This window comes from Rhinolophus sinicus, chromosome 10 (genome assembly GCF_057876585.1).
Source record: "Rhinolophus sinicus isolate RSI-liver-muscle chromosome 10, RSI-T2T, whole genome shotgun sequence".
Taxonomy (NCBI): domain Eukaryota; kingdom Metazoa; phylum Chordata; class Mammalia; order Chiroptera; family Rhinolophidae; genus Rhinolophus; species Rhinolophus sinicus.
In genome coordinates, this window is record NC_142510.1 from 16906673 (window position 1) to 16927604 (window position 20932).

The window sequence follows — 20932 nt, forward strand, 5'->3', positions numbered from 1 at the left end:
GGTCCGGGTGCCCAGAGCAGGACAAGCGCATGAGAAGTACTCTGAGCGGGGGGTCAGGCCAGCTTCTGGGGGTCAAGGCGAAAGGCAAACACCCAAAGCCAACAGCCATTCAGGGGTCAGCACATGTCTGCTCAGCACAAGGGTTGGAGCTGGCAGAGCTGTTTGCAGGAGCAGGAGGAAGGGGCCTCTGCTCCCGCTTCCAGCTTCCCGTGTGCTCAGCCAGGCCCCCCCAGCCTTCAAGCCAGGTGGCCCCCCTCCTGCCAGATGCGAGCAGACAGTGCCCCGTGCTGCCAGCATGAAGACAGCCTCCAGAACCCTCAGCAGGGACCCACTGGGACCCCGCACCCAGCCTGCCTGGAAGTGCTCCTTCCATCTCACCAGCAGCCTTCTTGCTGCAGGCTCTGTGAGGCTGAAAGACAGCTAGTTCTCACGCCTGCGCAGGAGGCGCCCTGGAGGGGACAGAAGGACTTGACACCCGAGTGACCTCCTTCCCCTCCCTCCCTGGCCTGTGCAGGCGGAGAATGTCCCCCACTTGAGCTGTTTTCACACCATAATCACATAGCACTTGCACAATTTTTTATTGAATATTTTTCTTTACGCTGACTCTGTTTCTTTCTACTTAAATGCCTATTTTGGTTCCATCCTAAGCAGTAACATCTGTGAATTCATGGCACTTGTGTGCCCGTTTGACATTTTTTTCTTAGTACACATTTACATAAACACAACTATTAAAATAGATTAAAATTTTGCCCATGTGTCAACTAGAATCACCTCCTGGACCTCAGTCCACGTGCCAACTTCAGAAGGACCCCAGGTGACATTAAAGAGGTCCGAGGTGCCAGGGTCCTGGGCCAGTTTCCCGTGAGACTCGTCCGTGCCCAGCACCAGACCTGCAGCACTTTTTCTGGCCCCGAGGCCAAAGCCCAAAATCCTTGTCCTGACATTCAAGGCCTTGGAACGGGGCCCGGCCTCTCTCCCAGACCCCTCTCCTGCCCCGCACAATAGGTCTGAAATATTTCCTGAACAAATGGAGACTGGGTGAATGAAGCACTCACTTGGTTAATCCACGCACGAATGAATGGGCACACACCTCCACCCGCTGTCCCTGGGGCACCGGACTCCAGACCTCTGACCCTGGCCCCCACCCAGCCTCACCTGAGCTCACCACCACGTTCTCTTCCGTCCGCATCTGTCCACCCCAAGCCTATTGATTTTCCCGCCTGACTAGTTCCTCCACCCTTTTCTCTCCCTTCGAGTGTGGTCAAGAGGAGGGGACGGGGCTTCCCACGTCTTCTCTGCCCACAGCTCCGGTGACGTCCAAGATGCACAACGCCACACTCCACTCTGCCGAAAGCAGCCGGGCTGCTGCGGGCCTGGGACAAAGTCTACGCTTCCTCAGGGGCTCCATCCCCTCTGGCCCCCACAGCTGGCTTTCTCACCACCCCTGTGCCCTCCTGCTCTCCACACCTGCCGTCTAGACTATTCCAAAGTCCCCACAATGTTCTTGCCTTTCCTTCCACACTCCTGCCTGTCTGACATCGAGATATTCTTCACGTCTTGGCTTAAGTGTCGTGTCCCCAAAGGAGGCTCCCCTCACCCCTCACCCCTGCCAGCATGTGCCACCTTGGGCTCCCACAGCCCCCCGTGTACCCCCAGCAAAGCCCTTACTCCGTACCAGGCTCTGTTCTAAACGCTTCACGTACATCAGCTCATTGAACCCTTAGAATAGCTTTAGAGGTAAATACGAGGAGGGTCCCATGTGCCCATGGGGACGAGGCACAGACAGGGCATGCAACTGGCCCGAGGTCTCAGGTGGAGGGGCTCCGATCTGGACCCCGCTGTCTGGCCCGGAGCCGGGCGCCACAGCACGTCACACACTGAATTATAATCGTCCGTCTCATTATCCGTCCTGCTCGTCTGTGAGCTGCGCGAGGGCAGACACCCTCGCTGGATGTTCAATGTCCGATCTCAAGAGCCTCCCACTGTGCTTGGCCCACAGCAGGGGCACGATGGATCGTATCACTGGAGAGATGATACACAGATGGGTGATTGGATATGACAATGGTGATGCATGAAAGGATGATGGATGGATGGATACAAGGAGCAATGACAACTGATGGGTGGACGATGGATGGATGGATAATGGACGCGTGATGGATGATGGATGCGTGATGGATGATGGATGGGTGATGAATGGCTAAATGGCTGATGGCTTTATGGAAAAGTGAAGAGCATTCTCCGCTCTGGGGAACGCTCTAGAAATCCTTCTGGAAAAGGGACGAGGCCTCTTGGAATCAGGATTCCTGGTTCAAACCTCGGCGCTGCCATTTGCTAGCTCTGTGGTCTTGGGGGCAAGTTTCTCCATCTCTGTGACCCTAAGTGTCCTCATCTTTATAATAGGAATCTGTTTCCTCAGGCATCCAAGACCCGGGATTTGATGGAAAGGTGGCTGTAGACATGGGGGTAGGGCGGCTTTGGGTCTGGGGGTGAGGGCCTCCCTACATCTCCCGTCTGCACAGTGCCCCACCTTGCCCGCCCTCTGGAACCCAAAGCAGCCTGCCAGCCTGGCTCCATCGTGACCCCAGCCGCAAACCCAGCCTGGTGGAGGCTTCCTGCCTCCCACAGCTCAGCGACCACAGCACACGCGGGCCGTCTCCCCTTCGGCTCCCTGAGGACCCAATAGGATGGGGCCGGGAAGAGGCAGCCACAGCCCAGGGAGCAATGGGCCTCCACACACAGCAAGAAGCAGGTTCAACAAGCATTTATTGAGCCCCTGCTGTGTGGCCCCCGTGCCCCTCCTTCAGGAAGCCCCACCCACACCCTGCCCCTTGCAGGGCTCTGCAAGGCTGGGCACCCCCTGAACTTCCTGGCTGGCTCGGGGGTCCCCAGGCTTTCAGTGGCCAATGTCCATGTTTTTCCTGGCATCCCAGCTGCACCCAGCAGGCTCTGCATGTGATGGTGCCAAGAGTCAGGAGTCGCTGTCCCAAAGTCACTCGGTGCAGCTGTGTGTGTCCCCACAGGCCACGGCGGCCCCAGGGCCACTCTCTGAGACCCAGGCAGCGGTGGGCAGCAGGTCTGGTGTCCCCCACACAGGCTGGCTGAGTTCAGAGGCCAGGTCTGCACGGTCGCCAGACCAGTGGCCTTGTGGTGGCCTGAGGTCTGGGGGCCAGGCCGGCTCTCGGTCACACCCAGTGCCCCAGGACCCAGCACTGGCGGCTCAGCTCTGCTGCCTCCTGCGCAGAGCTCCGGGGCCAGGAATCTGCCATGGGCGGCTGGTGACCTGCCGAGAGACAGGGGGTCAGTGCCAACGGCTGTCCTCTCACCCACACCGCTCTGCCCACTGCCCCACCCACTCACCACCCGCCCACCCTCCAACACTCCTCTCCACCCGTCTACCAACCCGCGTGCAGCTCTCTACCCGTCAGTCCACTCACCACCCACACCCAGCTCTCTGTGCCCTCCCATGCCCCCATTACCCACCATCTACCCACCAGTTCACGGCACTAAGACATGCATACATGTGCCAGTGTCTGCTGCCCTCCAGGTCTCAGCCACCAAAATATGCTCCACTCCACTCCCGCTTCCCACCCACAACCCCTCACAGCCGTGCCCCCCCACCTGCCAGCACGCCCACCTCGCATGCCCCTCCAGCCCCGCTGCTCACATGCAATCGACCTGCCACCCTCAAACCAGACCCGCCCACTCGTCCATGTCCACGTCTTCTCTACTTCCCGACCTGCTGACACATCCGCCACCTCACCAAGACCCCAAGCCCCATCTTCCTGCCCCAACCCCCCAATCCTCCTTCCAACAGCCCCCCTCCAACCCTGCACACCCAGCTGCCTGCACATTCACACCCCCCACACCCAGCTACTCACCCACTCAGGCCATCTACCCACCCACGTCTCACCTCCCCACACCCTCCGTGAACCGCCCTGCCCTTCTCCTGCCATGTCCCCCCCCCTGCAGTCACCTCCACCTACCCATCCGCTATCTGCCAGTCAGGCGTCCCTGACCCCACTGTGGCCTCCACGCGCTAAAGGCTGGGAGGACACGCGAACCGCCTCCTGGGCCGTCCTTACTGAGTCTGAGCAGCCCCACGGCCACGGCAGAGGACAGAGGCCACCCCTCCCCACCACCGCCCCCTGCTAGGGATGGTTGGGCCTTGGGAGGCCGGGCCTTTGTCCTGACCCCACGCGCTCAGCAGCGCGCTCCCTTCCTCCGTACAAACGTCACCTTGGCGTTTCCCACGCACTAGAACCACGTCCATCTCCACACTGACCAGCCTAAAATGTCCTCGTATCTACTGTGAACCAAACCCTCGTCTTCCCTGCTACAGGAAACGCCCCCACATCCTCTCCTCGGCGCTCAGGGGTCTTCACCATCTTGGAGCATCCACCCCGAGTGGCTTTCCCCAGCTTCACCTCATTAGACGGGGAGCCCCGGAGAGCGATGGCTCGACCCAGGAAGGCTGCTCCACGGGGACGATGGAGGTGGAGCCGGAGAGAGGAAGCAAAGGGAGGGCAGACTGGCGTGGTGGGCTCTCTGGGGGTGACAGGGGCACTAACTGCCACCCAGCACTTAAGATCCATCCATCCACCTATATTCCAGTCTCAAGCCTGGGACGCAGCTGCCACCATTTCACAGATGATGGAGCCGAGACTCAGCAAGGATAAACGGCCCCCTTAGGATTCACGGCTATAGCGGAGCTGGATTGAATCAACTTCTTCCCGATTCCAAACTTCCTTGTTCAAAGAAATTTGCTCCATTCCCCCCCCCCCCCCCTTTGAGCTCTAACAGATGCTCAGACGTCCTTGTCATTCCTTAGGGTCAGACAGGTCTTTACAGCCCCTTGAGGTGAGGGTTCCTGCTGAAGCCAAGCTCCTGCTTGCACACCTCCAAGGACAGACTGCTCATTCCTCTTCCTGCACCTCCAAAGCAGCCCTGACTGTGGGGGATTCTCCCTTATAAATAAGGCTGGAAGGCGACAGGCAGAAATGAAGACGGTTTTCTCCATGGTGGGGGTTGGGGTGCCCTTTTTTTGGCTCTGGTTTTCTTTCTTTCTGTTTTTAATAATCTTTAATGTTGGATGGTGCTTTGCTAATTTTACTGTATTTTTAAAGGAGTGGGAAACATTTGGCAAACATTCTGGAATCATTTGGCCCCAGGAAAAACATTTGCTTTGGCCCCAGTCACTGAAACCATTGTGTTCTTTGGAAGTGCTTGCTGCCGAGTGATAGGTGTTTGGGTTTTTGGTGTTTTTTCTTTTTCTTTTTCTTTTTTTCTAATCTGGAAGCAAATATTTGGTGTACAGAAAGGTTTATTTTTCTAAATGAGTATTTAGAAGTGGTTGTAGCTGCTCTTACCATTGCAACAGGCGGAACCTTGGAGAATTCACTGCAACACAGAGAAAGTGATCACGAATTTTTAAGGAACAACAAAGACCACAATCGGGGGCCGGCCCGGTGGCTCAGGCAGTTGGAACTCCGTGCTCCTAACTCCGAAAGCTGCCGGTTCGATTCCCACATGGGCCAGTGGGCTCTCAACCACAAGGTTGCCAGTTCAATTCCTCAAGTCCCGCAAGGGATGGTGGGCTCTGCCCCCTGCAACTAAGATTGAACACGGCACCTTGAGCTGAGCTGCCGCTGAGCTCCCGGATGGCTCAGTTGGTTGGAGCGCATCCTCTCAACCACAAGGTTGCCAATTCGACTCCCGCAAGGGATGGTGGGCTGTGCCCCCTGCAACTAGCAACGGCAACTGGACCGGGAGCTGAGCTGCACCCTCCACAACTAAGATTGAAAGGACAACAACTTGACTTGGAAAAAGTCCTAGAAGTAAACACTGTTCCCCAATAAATTCCTGTTCCCCTTCCCCAATAAAATCTTTAAAAAAAAAAAAAAGGAAGACCACAATCGCTATCCTTCCTTGGGTTAAAATCAGGTTCCCTGTCCCTGGATCCCGAGGCCAAATCATTAATAACGGGGCCCTGTCCCCTCTCCAGCCTCCCGGGAGAGGCTTGGCGCCCAGAGGCATTTTCAGTAGGGAGAGGGGGCTCTGTCCTCACCTCTGAGCACCCCGCCAGCCCACCAGGACTCCCCACTCACTTCCCTGCTCCAGTCCCTTTACTTTGGGGCCAGTCACCAGCCAGGAAAACAAACAAACCTTATGCTGCAGATGGAGGAATCCCACCTCAAAATGTCTACGGCCCACGCCATGACGTAAATGGGTGGAGCGGCCAGAAGCAGCCATTGCTCAGCTCTGGACAAGTGCCGCTGTGGGGAATGCGAGCTCAGATATCTCCAAAAGTTCAGAGAAACAGAAAATTGGGATTTTGAAATAAAATAAAATCTCCTGGCTTTTAAATGATGACAGCTAAGGTTTTTAAAACATTTTCAACCACCCATGGACCATGTAGCATCTCAGGCTGGACACAGCCCACTGAAGGGCATTTCTGACCTGTTTCCCCAGAATTGCGTCTTTGTTCTGTGGCTTTGTGCGGTCTGGTCTGGGCCAGGGTCACCTCCCCTGCGGTTCTCTGGCTGCTGACTCCCCGACTCCTCTTTCAAATGCTCCCTCCTCTGTGCCCCACGACATGCTGCATTCCCCTCTCCCTGTGCTCGTCACTTTGTGTTGTGGGGTCTTCCCAACTAACCTGGGGACTCAAGGCAGGCAGAGAGCAGGTCAACTTCATCCTGGAGCCCTCGGCCCCCAGCCCCCGGCAGGGCACGGAGCAGTGGTGAGCTGACTTTATAACACAGGAGGGAACCATGCAGCAGGAGGACGGAGTGGTTCCTACGCTGCAGGGATGGGCTCCACCTACCCTTCCTAGTGTGAGATTCTGGACACTGTGAGGTCCTTTGCAGCCTCTCCTTTGGGGGAAAAAACTGGGCTTGCAGTCTCATAGTCAAATGTTCAAATCCAGACTCCTTCTGTAATAAGTTGTGTGACTTTTTAAAGCTGTGTGCCTTTTGACAAGTAACTTCCCTTCTCTGGGACTGCAAAGGGATGTGAGTTACAAAAGAATCAATAGGTGCCCTGCATAGAAATACTTCATTATCCGATTTCAGATAGCTGTGAAAATAAAATGCCATAAATAGCTGGTGGGGGTTCGGTTCAATAGCCTCTCTTCACAGATGGGGCAGCCGAGGCCCATAAGTGGGAAGAGTTTTATCCAAGGACCCACTCCTAGGGTTGGTGGCAAGTACTGTGTTTTAAACTCCCTTGAAACCTCCCAGGCTTAGCAGAGTATCCAGCACATAGGGGGTTCTCAGATGGCGTCTCTCTTCCCTTTTTAATCCAAATGTCAAAACATGGACATTTTTAACATCCGTCTCTTCTAGTCCTAACTTCCCAATCCTTCAGTGGGAAATCAGTCTTACACTCTCGCCAAAGGGCCGGCCCAGTGGCTCAGGCGGTAGGAGCACGTCCTCTCAACCACAAGGTTGCCGGTTTGAGTCCCGCAAGGGATGGTGGGCTGTGCCCCCTGCGACTAGAAACAGCAACTGGACCTGGAGCTGAGCTGCGCCCTCCACAACTAAGACTGAAAGGACAACAACTTGACTTGGAAAAAAAGTCCTGGAAGTACACACTGTTCCCCAATAAAGTCCTGTCCCCTTCCCCAATAAAAAAAAACAATCTTTAAAAAAACAAAAAACAAACAAACTCTCTCCAAGGCACCAAGAACTGGGGGATCACTTTCAGCTGCGCTGAATTGAATGAATTCACATCCCAAATGGATTCATTCTGTTGGGGGCCCTTCAATGCCACACAACGTGCAGATGGGGAAAGCGGGGCTCTCAGAGGGGAGGTGAAGGGGCTCTGCAGCTGGTAGAGGAATCAGAGGGCAGACGGGGCTCAGCGGTGGCCAGGGAGCTGGTATGGGCGCTGCTGACCCCATAGCAGCCCAGCCTGGCATGGAAGCGCTGGATCCCTTGACAAGGGAGCACTTTGTGGAGACCACCCGCTGTCCAAGGTGCTGAACACCTCTCTCCAGGACTCCTGGCCCATCCAGAGCTGCTGTCTGGCTGCCCAACCTTGAACCCTGCCCTCTACAGAGTTGAGACGCGGAGAGTGATGGAGAAATGCTCCAAGGTTAGCACCGAGGTGCCAGGCTTTGGAGACCCTGCAGCTAGTGACACCACCACCCCTCTTCCGTTGCCTAAAATGTCACAACCTCGGCAAAGGCACCCTGACGGCCTCTCCGAGTCAACTCCGCTCTGTAAACCTGGACCGTGAGGAAGCTCCGAGAGGCCATCACATACGGTAACGTCCATTTACATACTAGTTTCCTCCCAGTTTCCATTCTAGGCTGCATGCAGCTTGAGGACACAGACTAGCTCCACTTTTATTCACCCGTGTCCCCAGCGCAATTCCAGGCACAGTGCTGTGTTGATAGGTCTGTTGAATGAATAAATGATGGCGGATTTGGGAAGAACAGGTTTGTTCTACGTGGAGAGAAAGGTTGGGTTTTCTGCTCCACTTTGGGGGCAGGTTTCCTTAGGAGATGCAATGGGGGCCCCCTCCTGCTCTTCACTAGACTTCACCTTCTGGGATCCCATATTTTGGGGCTAAACTATTCTTTTCATCTCTTTTTCAGTTGAAAACGAGCTGGGTCCACGAAACCCGCCACCTCTCCCCAGAGCCACTGATTCCTTCATTCCCTTATTAAACATTTGTTGTGCGCCTACTATGTGTCAGCCTCCATATTGGGTGCTGGGTCTACAGACACGAGTGAGACGCAGACCTGCCCTCCGGGTGCTCAGTCTAGGGAAGGAGGCAGACACGTCTATGAAGCGACAAGAGCCAACATGCCTTCAGCTCCTACTGTGCCGGGAGCCATTCACTTTTCCCCAGGTTCACTGGCTCATTTAATCGTCAGAAATACGTATGAGTTAGGTGTCATTACTATGCCCATTTTATGGATGAGGAAACTGAGGCCCAGATAGGTTAAGTCATCTGTTAAAGGTCTCACGACTGGGATGTGAACCCAGGCAGCCTCACTCCAAAGGCTGGGCTCGTAACCACCATAAAATTCTGCCTCATAGACGCAAGCACCCGGACAAGTTAATGGGAAGACGAAGGGAACCATCTCTGCCGGGGATGGGGAGGGGCTGGCTGTCATTCCCAGACATTCAAGCTCGACTTTGAAAACACTTGTCACGTTCATGGTTCCACTGGTTTTCGCGGAACTGAGGGAGCAGGTGATTTCAGGCAGAAGGAACAGGGTGTGAAATAGTTTCTTGGCAGGTAAATGCGGTTTCCAGGAGGTGTGAAACACCTGGCAATGTTGGTGTTTGGAGGAAAGCAAGGTATGGAAAGCAGGGCACAGCGGGCTGGCTGGGTGAGGAGTGGAGGGGTGGCTGCAAAAGTTTCTGGGTGTAAAGCCCAGCTGGCCCCCCGGGAGGTGAGGGGCTCCTCTGTCCCTGAGGAGTTACCCGATGACATTCCTGGCCTGCCCTAAACCAAGGCATTGGAAGCTCCAGGGAAATCTGTATTTTCACAGCTGTTCCCAAGTGTTTCTTAGGATTGCGTGTGATTGGAGGAGCCCTGCTTCAGGCAAAACCAGGCATAAGAAGAATAATGGCGTAGCTTTAGTTTGGAGTCACCCAGACTTGTGACCCAAGACAAATGACTATTTCTGGAAACCCAAGGATCCTCACCTATAAAATGGAAATACTCCTTAGAGCAAAACCCTGAGAATAAAGTGAGTGGAATCAGTCGCCGGAAAGGGATTGGTGACGGACTAAGGGGCTGCCACATGCACGTGGGAACAGAGTCCCTGTACCTCGTGACATTGTCATTCTAGTGGGGGAAGAGTTAGCAAACAAGGACTCAGGGTGACGGGCGACTGAAAGAGAAGTGAAGCTGGGAGGGGCTGGCCAGGGAAAGCCTCTGCCGCCACCGGGCGTGGAGCTGGGGTGGGTTGGCGCGGAATTGGCTCTAGACGCAGCAGTTTCCGTCCAGAAGCTGCTGGATCGTCCAGCCGAGGGACAAATGTAGGCTCACGCCTGGCAGCAGCTTTGACACACCGGTACTGGCCCAGCGCTGAGTACGGCTCAGAAGCAACACCACTGGGAACTTGCTAGAAATGCAGAATTCCAGGCCCCATCCAGCCGTCCTGAGTCAGAAACTCAGGGGTGGGCCCTGTAACCCACGTGTCCAGGAGCCTCCCAGGTGATTCTGAGGCTGACACCTAGTTGGAGCTCTCAACCCCAGTGACAGGGTCTCAGATACGTCCCAGCTGCAGGCCCGTCTGGGGGCCCAGCAGGTGCCACTGACACTTGTTTCAGAAATATTGTCTCCATTTTAATAAAGGAAGCAGATTCGAGCAGGACTATATTGGATTGGATTTTAATCTAATAAAAATACCAAGTTGCTCTGAGCCCAGAAAAGTTCTTCCCTGCAATTCCCTCTGCTATTCTGAGGGCAGCAGTGGCAGAGACTCCTGTAGATGGAGCTCCCAGAAGTCACCTCTCTATCCAGCAAGCGACAGCTTCTTGCCCAGTCCAGCTTTAAGGACACACCTGGCAGAATCAAAAGCTTGTCTTGGGCATTGAACTTGACAGCTGCCATCAGCCGCAAACTCCAGTTGCCCCGAAAGGAAGATGCAAACACCTGGCTCATACGGCAACGTCACCTCCGTCAAATGTCACCTCTGATGTGCTTCTGAGCTAGCTGGTGGCACTGCAGAGCCCCAAAGGCAGGTTTCAAAAGCAAACTCTTTCCTCGGGAAAGAGAAATTGTGGCAGAATCCATGTCACAGTAGCCCAAGGAAAAAAATAGCAAATGTGGAGCGGTGAAGATAACCAGAAGTTCATATACCTGTTTCTGTAAAAGTGGCTGTGGGTGTGGGGGAGATAGTGGGAGAAACCTGAGGGTGAGAGCCAGCAATCGGGCACCGGCTGTGTGCCAGGCACTGCTCTCGGCTCCCAGGATCCAGACATGAACCAGACAAGAAAGGGTGACCGTTCTGGTGGAAGTTAGTGCAGGGAGGCAACAAAACAAGAACCAGGTACATAGATAGATAATTTCAGAGAAGGGCAGACGCTCTGAAGAACAGAAAACAAGGCGCTATGAGGGCAGCTGGGGGAGCAGGTGCAGCTCCGGGGAAGCAGCCTTCCGGCTGAGACTTAAAGATGAGACAAAATGAGTGGAGCAAAGGTTTAGAGGGAAAGCGAGACAGGCGGCGCGGACAGCGAGTGCAAGGACTCCATGAGAGAAAGAGCAAGGCCAGGGTGTGTGGAGCGGAATGAGGGAGAGGGTGAAAGGAATGAGGCCAGGTGTCGGGGCGAGAGCAGAACAGCCTTGCTCCCAGGGTGAGGGGGAAAGGTCTACACGCCCAGCTGAGCTGTACGCAGCAGGGGAGCAGAGATCTCAGCCGAGTCAGTTTGCCTTTTGCTCTTTAGTTGCCGCTGTGCACAAGCAGAGCCGTCCTTCCCAGGGCTGTACCGGCAGACGCGCCAGAAGGCTATGAAGTGCTTCGCGGAGACCCGCACACAGAAAGCGTTTCATGACGTGGGCGCCCTGGCACCCCTCCTCCCCACTCCCCTGTGCCCGAAAGTCAGCCCACCACAAAAGCTGAGCAGCTGCTTGGTGCAGAAATATTGCAAAACTCAACCAGGCATTTCGAAAATATTTTCTTGGCCAAAAACCCACTAGCAGCTAAGAGGCTGCCTTCTGGAGATGGCTTCGTTTTCCTGGATGGACTGGTCAGGCTGCTTTTCCAGCCCACGGGCGGCGCTGGGAGGACCAATCACGCATGCTGCACCACGAACCCTCACGCTGCCCAGGCCTGGCAGGAGGGGCGTGCCCAGCCCGTGGAGCCGCTGAGTGCCAGGCAGCAGCTCGCTCTGGTGGCTCAGGGCTTGGGCTCTGGAGTCAGACGGGCCGAGTGCAGATCCCAGCCCTGCCACTTCCCGGCACAGCGTAACCCTGGGCCTCGCTTTCCCTGTCTGTAAAATGGGCTGTATTTAGGATTGAATGAGTGGATTACGTGAAGTCGTCAGAATGTACACAAGGCTGAGATGCGATCATCACACCGGGTGGCACTGAGCTCCTGCTGGGGGTTCTTCTCACCATCAAGGCCCGGGATCATCATTACAGCTGCAGAAGTCTACCAGGTTGGACCACCCTTGGCTAAGAACCCACCCCGCCCCGCCCCTGCACCCCCACCCCACCCCAAGCTGGAGGAGGTGTCTGCACTGACCCCGGGTAGCTCTGGCCACACAGCACAGCAGGACCCTGGGAGCTGCCCGGTCCAGGCTCACTATTCATCTCCCTGCTCCAGACCCACCACGGGACCCTGCCCAGGGAAGCATTTTCAGGAAAGATTTGTTGAGTAAATGAATGAATAAACGACCTTCATGTGGCCACGGACGCAGCCCAGCTCAGGATAACTAGTACCAACGCTCTTCCACAGGCATTAAGCCCTCACTGGGGAAACCCCTCCCTCAGCTCTGGCAGCAGATGGGGCCTTCTTCTTCATTGTCCTTTGAACTCTGGGACCCTGGCACCTGGGCTGGTCCCCTGGGAAGCACAGCCGTCCCAGCTCGCTCATCTACCTGATAAAAGGCACATCTGGCAGAGCTGCTGTGGGATCCGAAGTTCTCTCCCCGCCCCCCCCCCCCAAGCTGGGATTGGGAAACCTCTGGGGGCAGCTGACAGCTTTCTGCAGCCCCTCCCCCTATCCTTCCTCAGCTCCTCTGGGAGCCCCAGGGAGTTCAGACCGCATTGCTTCCCTGCCTCTCCCCATCCTACCTTCTCCCTGGAGGATCTCAGCAATGCTACCTGCACCCCCAACTCTACACACCCCTCAGACTCTACACACGCACTCTACACATGCAGACAAAGCACCACTGTGCCCCACAACCGGTCCCCCCCAAAGCACCGGAGATGGAGCACACGCTGACCTCCCGCTGCACCAGGGCTCTGCCCCTCCCCCCGCAGGCACCCTCCCCAGCCCAGCAGCCCTCAAACAATGACGAGGAAAGTCGCAGTCATATCTGGGGTGTGATTCAGACTGAGCGCTGCACTGGCTGCCTGAGTCTCCCTGGGGGGCCGGGTGACCGCTGGGCCAGGTGCCTTTCCCCACCGCCTCCCTCTCCCCATTTAGTGCCCCTCCCCTGCTCCCACCAGGGTTTTCTGGGGTCACACCAATGACCTACTTGCTGTTGAATCCTTATCTCAGGACCTGCTTCTGGGGGAACCCAAACTGAGACACTGACAGTTCTTCTAGCAAAGAGTTCTTGAATCTACCCCTTTTATCTCCACTGGCTCCAACCCTTTTCCCACATTGCAGACGAAGGGAGGGAGGGAAGGAGGGGTATGAATATATAGACACGGTACATAGATGTGCAACTAATTAAATAATTTGGATGTGTCTCTTCCCAGCTCAAAGGGCCCCGGGCCGGTACCTCCTCTGAGAGTCTCCTTAGAAAGACCAGACCCTCTGCTCTGCTCCCACCAGGCCTCCTCCCAAGCTCCTCACCCACCTGTCTCCTCCCTCCCGTCAGAGACATTCCTCGCTCAGTTACTAGGATCACAGGATTTGGAGTTAGACAGACCTGAGTTCCAATCTCCACTGTCTTAGTTTGGGTCTCCCAGAGCAGTCCCTGAAATAGGAATTCGAGTGTAGGGAAGATCTTAAGGAGAGAAGGCAAGTGGCCCCCGGAACAAGGCGGCCCACCCAGGGCGGGCTGCTAACCCTGGTAACGCCAGACTCCAATCCTGCAGGGGGCTCAGTGCCATCCCACTGGAGGGGCAGGGAGCTTCCCGGCACTTCCCGCCCTTCTGTGGGTGCAGGTGGGGGAGGGGGCCTCGGCGCTGGAAGACACCAGAACTTCCTAAAGGAGCTGAGGGGCGTGGGCAGGGCACTGACAGCCTCTGCTCTAACTGCTCTTCCACTGACTCGCTGAGCTGTGTGGCCTTGGGCAAGTCACTCCACCTCTCTGAGCCTTCATCTCCTCATTGGCAATATATGGAATCATTTCTGCAGGGGCTGTGGGTCATGTGGGTCGGCCAGCACACAAGATCGGGCATGAAAAGCCCTTGGTTGGGGGTGAAGTGGCAGGAAGCCCGTGATGGGGATTCAGCAAGCTCAGCTGAGGTTCTGCCATTTTAACTTGAACCTCATGTCAGTTCTTCCTCTTTCTGGAGTGAGACCCTGCCCCCTGTACCTCCCTCTTGCTTCCTGGCCCAGACCTTTGTCTTCCTAATGGGAGCCCTAGATTCTGTCCATGGCATCCCCACACCGAGGCTTGCTTTCAGGGTCAGTGCTTTGGAAGCTGTTTGGCAAGTTCAGCCCTTGAGGCCAGCGGCTAACCCCGGCCTGGGCGTGAGTGTCGCCTGCCCGTCCTGACACACCCCAGCCTCCGTCATGCTTTCTTGGCTTTCCCACCGCGAATGTGAGGGCCGTGGCTGCTGTGCAGACAACTCGCTCCGCTAAGAACCCAGCCTCGGTTTCCCCATCTGTCGTGCGTGTCTGTGGGACCGAGCAGGGTTGCGGGGAGAGCTTGGCTGGCTCATCTCCAGGGTCTTTCTCCTCAGCCAGCCCAGAACCTGTCACACAGGCTCCTGCAGGTGAGGCCACTTACGGGTGGGGTGTCTCTCGTGGTGACGGCAATCTAAGCGAAGGTCTTCTTCCTCGCTCCCATCCCCCTTCTCCATCCTGGAAAGAAAAGAACCCGACAATTGTGTGAAAAAGAGCAGGCTGAGCCGCAGAGACCCGGACCTGGAGAAGGGCAGCCCCTCCCCCACCCACGGAGAGCATTTGTGAAGCAACTTTGCCCCCTGAGAGCTTTCCCACCATCCTGGGAGAGGGGTGTCATTCTTTCCACTGTACTGATGAAGAAACCGAGCCATCGGAAGGCGGTGTGACCGACCTGGTGGGACCCAGCTGATGAATTAGAGGCGGAACAGGGACGTAAACGCATGTGCTCTCACAAAAAGACGGTCAGTTATTGTGCAAATGGTAGCTTGCAAAGGCACAGGTATGGTTAGATTTGCTTAAAAACTGTACTGAGATGCACAACAATCATTTGGCTGAATATATATCGAAAGCCTAATGGTGATTAGCCCTTGATAACGTAAGTATCGTGGATGAAATCTAGAGCCTTCTTTTCCAACTTCCCTCTATTTTCGGATTTGGGGGCAACAGACGTTTATTAGCCGTGTCACTCTGCTTTACTCAATTAAAACTCTTCCTAAAGCCAGTTCTACATATAAACAAATTCCCGGGCTTCTGACGCCTGGCACAGCGACCTTTCCCACCGACAACTGTGAGGGTCTCTCAGGAGGGGCCTCCTTCTCCTCTGGCACCTCCAGATCCCTGCAGTCCCAGAGGGCGCTGCCTGCGCTGGCGTGGCAGGCGTGGCACGGGTGACAGGGGGTGACGAGCACGGAGCAGAGCCCGACAGGCTCAGAGCAGGACGGCTGCAGGCTCTCTGACACGGCTCCAGGCCCAGACGCTCGTGCCCACCACCGATGACGGGCCAGAGAGTGGGAAGGGCGTCTGTAACCCACCTAAGTCCCAGAGCCCTGCGGGGTCCAGTCCAAATGTGCACCCCCCTCAGAGAAGCAGTCTGGTCCCTGATGTAGAAACCACTGCAACCACTGTGTGTCCTAAACCCGAAAGCACGCCCAGCCTGCACCTGTGGCCGCACAGCCTGCGGTTTCCCCTCCGTCCCTCGCTGCCTCTACTCGCCTGCCGCTGTCCTGAAACCTCTCCCGCCTCATGTCTCACGCTCAGAGCTTCTCCAAAACTCTCCCCGGTGCTCTCCGCATCCGCTTGCCTCTCCTCCACCCTGCTTTTCTCTCCACTGCTACCCTCTTTGTTCCCATGCAAGGAAGTCTCAACACTCTCCAAGCAAGGGCCCCGCTCCTCTTTTCTGATTCTGCCCATCACCTCTTATTCCCAGTAACACGGCCGGCTGGGTCCTGAGGCTGGACGAGGTATGGGGCAGGTGGTGAGTGACAAGCCAGCAACTTGGGAAATGGTCTTAGGGGGGGAAGGACTCCTGCACTGGTGATCTCGGTCCCCTCAGGTTACTCATTCAGTCACGCAACAGGCATTTCCTGAGGCCCTACTGTGTGCGCTTTGCACCAGATGCTGTGTGGACAGTAGGTCCGCTTCTTAGTCTCTGCTTTCAGAGCTTCCAGTCTGGTAGGTAGGGTGCTGAGCTCGGACTCTAGTTAGCCAATGACAGGCACCAACACATCCCAACCACGCCTGCCCGCGTTGTCCCCACTAAGGGACCAGGCCTGTGCTCCGCAGGAGGCAAACTCTGAACATAGTTCCGGTTTACAAACGCCTTCTGGGGCCTGGCGGGGGGGGGGGGGGGGGGGGGGTTGCAGATGGCAGAACGAAGGCCTGAGTGAGGGTGCTATGGGATGGTTCCATATAAGGGGAGATGTCCCCCCTCTTTGTTTTCTCTTTTAGTGGAAAAAAATCATTGTTCTTTTCCGGATAGCACAGGTTTAAAAAAAAAAAAAAATCCAGCTTCATAAAGACAGCAAAAGCCCCCCTGGGTAATGACACCTCCATGGTGAGTAGTTTCGTGCTTATCTTGTCAGAATTAATACTTTTTTATATTCATGGCCTCAAATGAAACACACTCTTATAATCTGATGTCTCGAATGTACCCATATACTTCCAACATCTTCCGATATCAGCACACACGAATTTCACTCCCTTTTCTTTCCTGACAGTATGTGGGGAGGGGGGAATTCACGTTCAGTACCCTCTTGATAAGCATTTGGGTGTTTTCCAGTTTTTTTCACTCTTCCGAGTAATGTTGCAGGTGGAGCCCACAAGGGGATGCGTTCCCGTCCGCAGAGACACTCACGGCCAGTGTCACGGGTCCTGAAGCTGCGGCTGGATTCGAACCCTGGATGGGAGGCTGGGCCCGATAACTGAGCCCAACCTCATTCCAGAGCCACACCGGCCTGGCCTGCCCGGGGCGGCCTCGGGGTAAAGAGACAGCAGTCCTGCCGTGCAGTGGGCCCCCCACATCCCTGGACTTCACAGCTGTAACCTTGAGTGACCCCTTGATCCTCCCAGGCTCCCAGTTCTCATGGCTTCTGACCCTGAGTTATCTTCCTCCAGGCCTCAGAACCTCAGCCCGGGGAGACGGGCCGGGGAGCAAAGGGGCTGATGTCTAAGGAGAAACCAGCCCTCCTGGCACCTGGCAGACCCTCGGTCTCCCCGCTCATCCTAACCTCGCTGTAAAGATGCCCAAAGGCGAGCAGTGAAATTAGCATATGAACAGGCGCCTGCCAGCAAGTGAGCTCCTGTGTGGGTCGGGCCCTGGGTGGCCCTTGAGGAGCCTTTGAGAAGCCCCACCTGTTGTACATAAGCAAACAGTCACGTGAATGCGTGAATACGATAGAGTTTAAACTAGAGGCTGTTAAGAAGGCTGAATGGAGGGAATGTCTAATCCAGGGGTTGGCAAACTTTTTCTGTAAAGGTCTAGATGGTACATATGTGAGGCCATATGGTCACTGTCACGGCTACTCAAATGCCCTTGTAGTTCGAGAGCAGCTGCACACGATACACAAACAAACGGGCGAGTTATTTAGTAAACATCCGTGTCCGGCAGGTGGTGGCCTGGATTTAGCTTTCAGGAGATGCTGTGTTAACTTTCGGTCCCGCCCGCACTTCTCAACTTGGAGGCCCACTGAAGTCACCTGGGATTTTAAATTACCCGGTGATTGCAACGTGCAGCCAGGGTTGAGAGCCGTTCGTGTCAGGGCAAAGTTTCCCAAACTTGACGGTGCCCATAGATCACCAGAGGAACTTGTTAAAATGCAGATTCCGGCTCAGCAGGTCTGGGGTGGGGCCTGAGGTTCTGCATTTCTAACAGGTTCCCAGGTGAAACCCAGGCACCGACCCCGGCTTTGGGTGTCTGGGGGGCTCCCCTAAGCTTCCGCCCGGTCGTCCTTCCCAGGGCTCTAGGCTGCCATCCGGGGGCCCAGGCCTCCAGGTCCTCCGCATAGGACTGGCTACAAATGGGCATCACCAAGGAGCCAGCAGTAGTGACACTCGGGCATGAGGGCTCCAGGGGCCCTCCCAGCGCTCATTTCCCCGCAGCTGGCTGACATTTCAGAGGAAAGATGGGTGCTCAGGGAGTGGCCGCCCTCCCACCTGCTCTTCCCACCACATTTTGATCGGTTTCTACCTCATGGACCATTCTGTGCTGTTCGCTTTCCTTTCACGGGTCATGGTCAGCGATCTAACCCATCTGATGGGGGTCTCTTCGTGCCATCTCTAATTTCAGGGCGCCACACTCCTCTCAAGAAAAACACAGCCATTTCAAAGAACCCCAATAAAGAGTGATGAAGTGTGAGGTGGCGCTGAGACGTAACGTTCAAGCAGGGGAAGTGGAAACGGGGTGAGAGGAGCTGTGAAGGAACGGGTCTCCGAGGTTAAACGTCTAGGCAGAGGACAGACAGAACCGCAGTTTTTCAACGATCCAGTTTGCAATAGAATAAAGGCTCACATGACAAGGGATGTTGGCAAATGAATGACCACACGTAGATAATAAGGTTCCATCACGGGAGGGAAATGAGGGTAAAGGGATCAAATATAAGGTGATGGAAGGAGAACTGACTCTGGGTGGTGAACACACAATGGGATTTATAGATGATGTAATACAGAATTGTACACCTGAAATCTATGTAATTTCACTAACAATTGTCACCCCAATACATTAAAAAAAAAAAAGGGAAAAAAAAGATTCCATCACATCACATCGTTTAAGTGCCACTCCAAGATGGGGGGAAATAAATGGGTTTTTAAAAAAAATTCCCTTTTTTTCTTTTCCCGTTTTATGAGTCACATCGTCATAATGCAAAACCTTGGGGCAGCACAGAGACAATACGGATGCCTGGGGTCCTCCCCTAAGCCTGGTGTGCAGCTGACCGGCTGGTCTCCCATTCCTCCAATATTGGGTTTTCAAAAGACACGTCTAGATGTTATCACCTTGAGATTATTCTCTGAACTGAATGGGTTAGAAACTATTACTTAGAAAAACAATGACTAGGATTCGTGGAGCCCCCACCTGTACCCTCAACAGCCTCCCGGGGGCTCCGAGGGCCCCATGACAACATGAAAACATCTCTAGACTTGGTTTATCTCGAAAGTCTCTTTCTCAGCCCAGCCTCGGCTACAAGGGGAATGGACTAGTGAGGGAGCAAAGTCCCAGAGCCCGAGTGTGGTACTGTTCAGCTTGGCAGCTGGGGAAACAGTGGGAAGGTCAAGCGAGCCAGACCACGGGCAGCTCCCAGAGGGCAAAGGTCACCTGGCCTGAAAGATGGGCCAGTGACAGGGCCTGGAGGCTCCCTCCGAGAGGACTTGCCCTCTGCTCTGTCACTCTCTCCATCCAGCCCCATATTCTGGAATAAAGAACGGGACATGGCATGTGTCCCTGCGTCCCAGGAGTCTGCAGGGTTACCTGTGGGGCTAGACCTATGACGAGTGCCGTGGACGGGCCTCGGGCTGGGCGAGGACGGGTCTGGTCTGTTTTGGGATCAATACATGAGGTGTGACCTGCAGGCCCCAAGGAATGGGGGGCGCTCCAGGCAGAGAGGGTGGCAGTCCAGAGGCCTCATGGAGGCAGGAGAATGGCCAGTCTGGGGACCGGTGGAGGTCTGCAGGGGTGCTGTGTGCAGGGGGCCCCAGGGGCCATGGTGGCAGTGGAGACCTCGAAAGTCACGCGAGGAGCTGGGCCTGTCCTGGAGCTGTGGGAAGTCGCTGCAGTGCTTTAGGCAGAAAGATGGGTACAGGTACCTAATCGTGTTAGCATAGGGAAGCCATAGCATTCTGGCTCCCGGGGAGGACAGACGAGGGGAAAAAGTCACATGTGGGACGACATGGGACATCCACACAGGAGGAAAGGGCTGACGTGGCCTCGGCTAGGATGGCGGGAGCCGAGAGAAATGAGCTGCAGGGAAATAAATGCACTGGATTGGTGCTGACCCGGCCATGGGGGCGTGAGGACTTGCAGATGTCTGGCTGCCACCAGCAGGGCCCCCAAGGACAGAGATGCGGGACTAGGACTGGGTTTGGGGACACCAGCACGAGTGGGTCTTGGCCATTGAGAAAATCCCAAGGGAAAACGCCAAGGAGACAGCGAGATGTGGAGTCAGGCGTCTGGAGTGGACTGAAAATGTGGGAGTCCGGGCGCAGGTGTGGCCACGGTGACTAAAGTCACGTGAGGGGAGAAGTGGGGCCCAGAACTGACCGTGGGGGCATCGCCCTGTAACAGGAGGGGGGGAGGAGGTGCTGGTGGGAGGAGGAGGAGGAGGGGGAGGAGGAGGGGGAGGGGGAGGCGGGGGGGAGGGGGAGGAGGAGGAGGGGAGGGGGGAGGCGGGTGGGAGCCCAGGGGGGAGGGTGTATGCAGAGCACCCAGGCTGCTGGGAGCTCTTTTGGGGGGGAAAAGGGGCAGGAGAGCAGACTGCAGAGGGTCGTGCTGTGCGTGGCAAGTGAGAAAGTGGAGATGAGCCTTTCTAAAAGTTTCCCTCCAGCAGACAGGCTCGAGCAGAGCTGTGAGGAGTGGGGTCCCCGCGCCCCAATCTGCACCAGCCCTTGCCTCCTGAGGGATGGCAGCTGGGAAGCAGATGGGGGTGCATTTCTATTTCACCTTCTCATCCCGATTCGTGATTCACTCCGTTGCCACTGCAGCTGCCGCCAGCCCCCACCCGAAACGCTGTGGGAGGATGAACGGGCCGAGACCCCGGCTAACTCCCACCCATCTCCTACTCTCACATCACACCAAACTGCTAAGATTTTCCTAAATACACATGTGTGTCCCCCGTCTTGGCCTTTGCTCATTCCTGCGTTTGCTGCCTGTGCCTGAGGACGCCTTCTCGCACCCACCGCCCATCTGGCCGGTGAGCGCTGTGAGTGCCTTTAAAATCTGGGCTCAAGGGTCTCATC

At 55.7% G+C, this 20932-nt stretch overlaps 1 protein-coding gene across 2 annotated transcripts in view; it reads right to left on the reverse strand.

Moving 5' to 3' along the window:
- Positions 1-561: 561 nt before the first annotated feature.
- The window catches only part of GSG1L (GSG1 like), a 193804-nt gene continuing 173433 nt past the window's right edge, over positions 562-20932 (reverse strand). Inside the window, exons 6-7 of one of the 2 annotated variants that reach the window (XM_074322757.2) lie at positions 14592-14665; positions 562-3280 (exon numbers count right to left, since the gene is read on the reverse strand). In XM_074322757.2, the coding sequence (XP_074178858.1) occupies positions 3183-3280; positions 14592-14665 (172 nt within the window). In that variant the 3' untranslated portion in view covers positions 562-3182. The remainder of the gene's footprint in view (positions 3281-14591; positions 14666-20932) is intronic. The other variant, XM_074322758.2, reaches the window with a different exon arrangement.